This window comes from Geospiza fortis, unplaced genomic scaffold, assembly GCF_000277835.1.
Source record: "Geospiza fortis unplaced genomic scaffold, GeoFor_1.0 scaffold27, whole genome shotgun sequence".
Classification (NCBI taxonomy): Eukaryota; Metazoa; Chordata; class Aves; order Passeriformes; family Thraupidae; genus Geospiza; species Geospiza fortis.
This window is the reverse complement of record NW_005054329.1, coordinates 4,464,443-4,467,284: the sequence shown is the minus strand read 5'-3', so window position 1 is coordinate 4,467,284 and position 2,842 is coordinate 4,464,443. Positions and strand designations below refer to the sequence as shown.

The following is a 2,842-nucleotide window of genomic DNA, read 5'->3' as shown; positions in this document are numbered from 1 at the left end:
CACAAGCTTCCTTGTGTTTCCTGTGTATTTAGAGATAGGCATTCCAAATGAGCTGAGTGTTTTTGCTGTCTCTCATCTCTTGGCTACACCAGTCACATTGCAGCCAGCACCCTTGCATGCCAGGACCTCCTTCTGTTGCATTTTCTTAACCCTCCCTTTTGCTCCAGGCTGGTTAAGCACAGGTTAATTCCTTGTAGCACTGGTTATTTTTTATTCAGCAACCCAGTTTCTTCATAAGAAAGTTGCATTTGTGAATAAAATTTCATTTATGGCAGCCACCAGCGTGCTTAGTTGTGGCACATGGGCAGAAAAAGTGCATTTTGCTGAAAAAAGAGACAGTAGCATCCAGCTGTTTTTGTTGTTTATTTTAATCCAAAGACCACCAGGTTTTCCAGTGGCCATAGACACTCCCTTGGGTTTAGTGGCTTGTTCTGGCTGCTCCAGATGTCCTTGACTGTCCCCAGGAATCGCAGCTGCAGCAGTGAGGCGCTCACCCCTTAGCATGTCTTAGGCATTGTCCTTAGCTGGAATCCTCCCTCTGGTTCTGTAGAAATTGCATTTGTTGTTTCTCAAGGGGATATTGTCCTCCTTAAAGCTTTTAACTTCATGACCTGTATAGTAAATTTTTTTTGGCCTTTCCTCTCTTTGTCTTTTCATGTAGACCAGATATTTGAAAGGGCAGACGATGGATAATTGTGTAACGTGCAACCTGTTTATATTTTTTGGAAACTTTAACTCGGACCGGAATTCGAATCACGGAATCACCAGGCCAGTTGCGGCACACTCTTTATTGCCCTTCTCCTCGTTTCAGTACCTATTGTTTCTCCTTTCAAATATGTGATTGTATTAGCTCTTTCCATATGAAAGAATTCTCCTTATTTAAATAAAAAAAAATTTAAAAAATAAAGCAGATTATGCTTTTCTCAAATTCCCCAGTCCCTTGTCTGGTTATTTTAGTTAATAATAAAAAAAACAAATCCAAAACAAAAAAAAAACCAACAAAACACTAACAAAACACCTCCCCCCCAAAAAAAAACCCAAAAAACAAACAAACAAACAAACAAAAAACAAAAACAAAAACAAATTTCCACAATCTTCTCAGCTGATTCTCCTATTCACATATTACAAAATTCTGTAAGGTCTGTCTGACCAAGGCCAACCCTTCCAGGGACACTACCATCCCCAGATCAGTAAGAGGTAGCCTGTTCCTTTCCTTTCACCGAAATTTTCATATTTCTGACGTCCCATCCGGTATCGGCGGGTAGGGGCGGGTGGAGCGGGGCGCGGGAAGGCCCCGCCCCCGGCGCCTGTGGGGCCGTGAGGGGCCGTGTGGGGCGGGGGGTCCCGGTCCTGATCCCGATCCCGGTTCTAGGCTTGGTCCTGGTCTTAATCCTCATCCTGCTCACGATCCCCGTCTTGCTCGATCCCAGTCCTAGTCCCGATCCTAATTCCGGTCCTGGTGCTGGTCCCGCTGTTCACTCGCCCCCTTCACCCCCGTAGAGCTGAGGGGGGTGGGCGAGGCCCCGGGGCTGCTGGGGTTGGTGCCCCTTCTGCCCCCCAAAAACGCCCAAGGGAGGATCCAGGGCTGGATCCAGGGTGGGTGGTGGGGCTCGGTGACCCTCTGAGGGCCACCTGAGGGGTCAGAGGTGCCCCCCGAGAGCTTAAAGGGGGCACAGGGCGGGGTGGGGGGCGCTGGCCCTGCTCCCCCCTCATAAAGGGGTGCAGAGGTTTGAGTGTACCCCGAGGAGGAGCCTGAGGTGGTGCTGCACACCTGCCCTGGGCCCAGCTGTACCCCAGGGCTTCCACCAGGAGCTCCCGGGCTCACAGGGCCTGCGAGGGGGTGACAGAGCCCGGGTGGGAGCGCAGCTCTGCAGGGACTCCTGAAAACCTCGGCTCCACGCAGCGCTTGTGTTCTGTAGGCACAGAGAAACCAGGCCAGTGGCACGGCTCTGGATGCTGGTGATGTGCTCACATCTCGCTTTGTTCTCCCCTGATCAAAGCCACGCTGATGGATTTGTTCTGGTAACTTTCCGTTGTGTTGAGGTGAGGAGGCACGGCACGGATTCTCTGCTATTTTCTGACCTAGCTCTTAGCACTTCTGCTTAAACAGCACCTGTACCTGTGCTCCAGTAACCAGCTTTCTGATGCAGAGGACGTTTGGGGGATTTGCTCCTCCCTTCCCCACTCCCAAAGAAATACCTCCGTTTGTAAGGAATTAACTTATTTGGGGTTTTTTTTAAGCCACCTGGGCTCTAAATAGTTCAGTTAGTGAGATCATCTGGTGCCTGAGCACATGGGTTGTTCATCAGTAGCATCAGAATTTGGGCTGTGAGGTTTGCTTTGCTCAAAGCAGAATACAGGCTGGAGAATTCAGCTGCTGTGTTTCTGCAGAGCCAGTGTAAGAATAAACAAGGTTTCTAGCTTACTACTGCAGGCAGAAGCAGGGTAGATGAAAAGTGTGTCAGTTCAGTAACTTTATTTTTACAACTAGTCCTGTAGGTAGAATAGAAACAAAAAAAAACATGAAAAACAAGAGAATTTTGGGAAATTAATTACCATGAGCTGCTTGTAGCAGAAATCAGGCTTGATGCTTTCTGTGAGCCAAAGGGTGACTGCTGTTCTCTTCTGCTCTGGAAGGTTCAGACAAACCTCTGACAGGATGTTGGGATTTCTGAAGGAGCCAGTTGTGGTCACTGCAAAGATCAATGTGAGCCTTGTGGCACTGACTGTGATGGGATTAATAAGTCGTCTCTGGGGGCTTTGCTATCCACGGGCTGTGGTGTGAGTAATGAGTTTCTTTTATTCCTGAATGACACAGACTTGTTTTTCAAACATTTGTGAG

The 2,842-nt window shown here is 48.5% G+C and overlaps 1 protein-coding gene across 1 annotated transcript in view; it reads left to right on the top strand.

The window, feature by feature from the left end:
• Positions 1 to 1,716: 1,716 nt before the first annotated feature.
• Positions 1,717 to 2,842, top strand: part of POMT1 (protein O-mannosyltransferase 1) — a 12,606-nt gene continuing 11,480 nt past the window's right edge. Inside the window, exons 1-2 of the mRNA XM_031057255.1 lie at positions 1,717 to 2,043; positions 2,638 to 2,781. Coding sequence (XP_030913115.1) covers positions 2,660 to 2,781 — 122 coding nt within the window. The 5' untranslated portion in view covers positions 1,717 to 2,043; positions 2,638 to 2,659. The remainder of the gene's footprint in view (positions 2,044 to 2,637; positions 2,782 to 2,842) is intronic.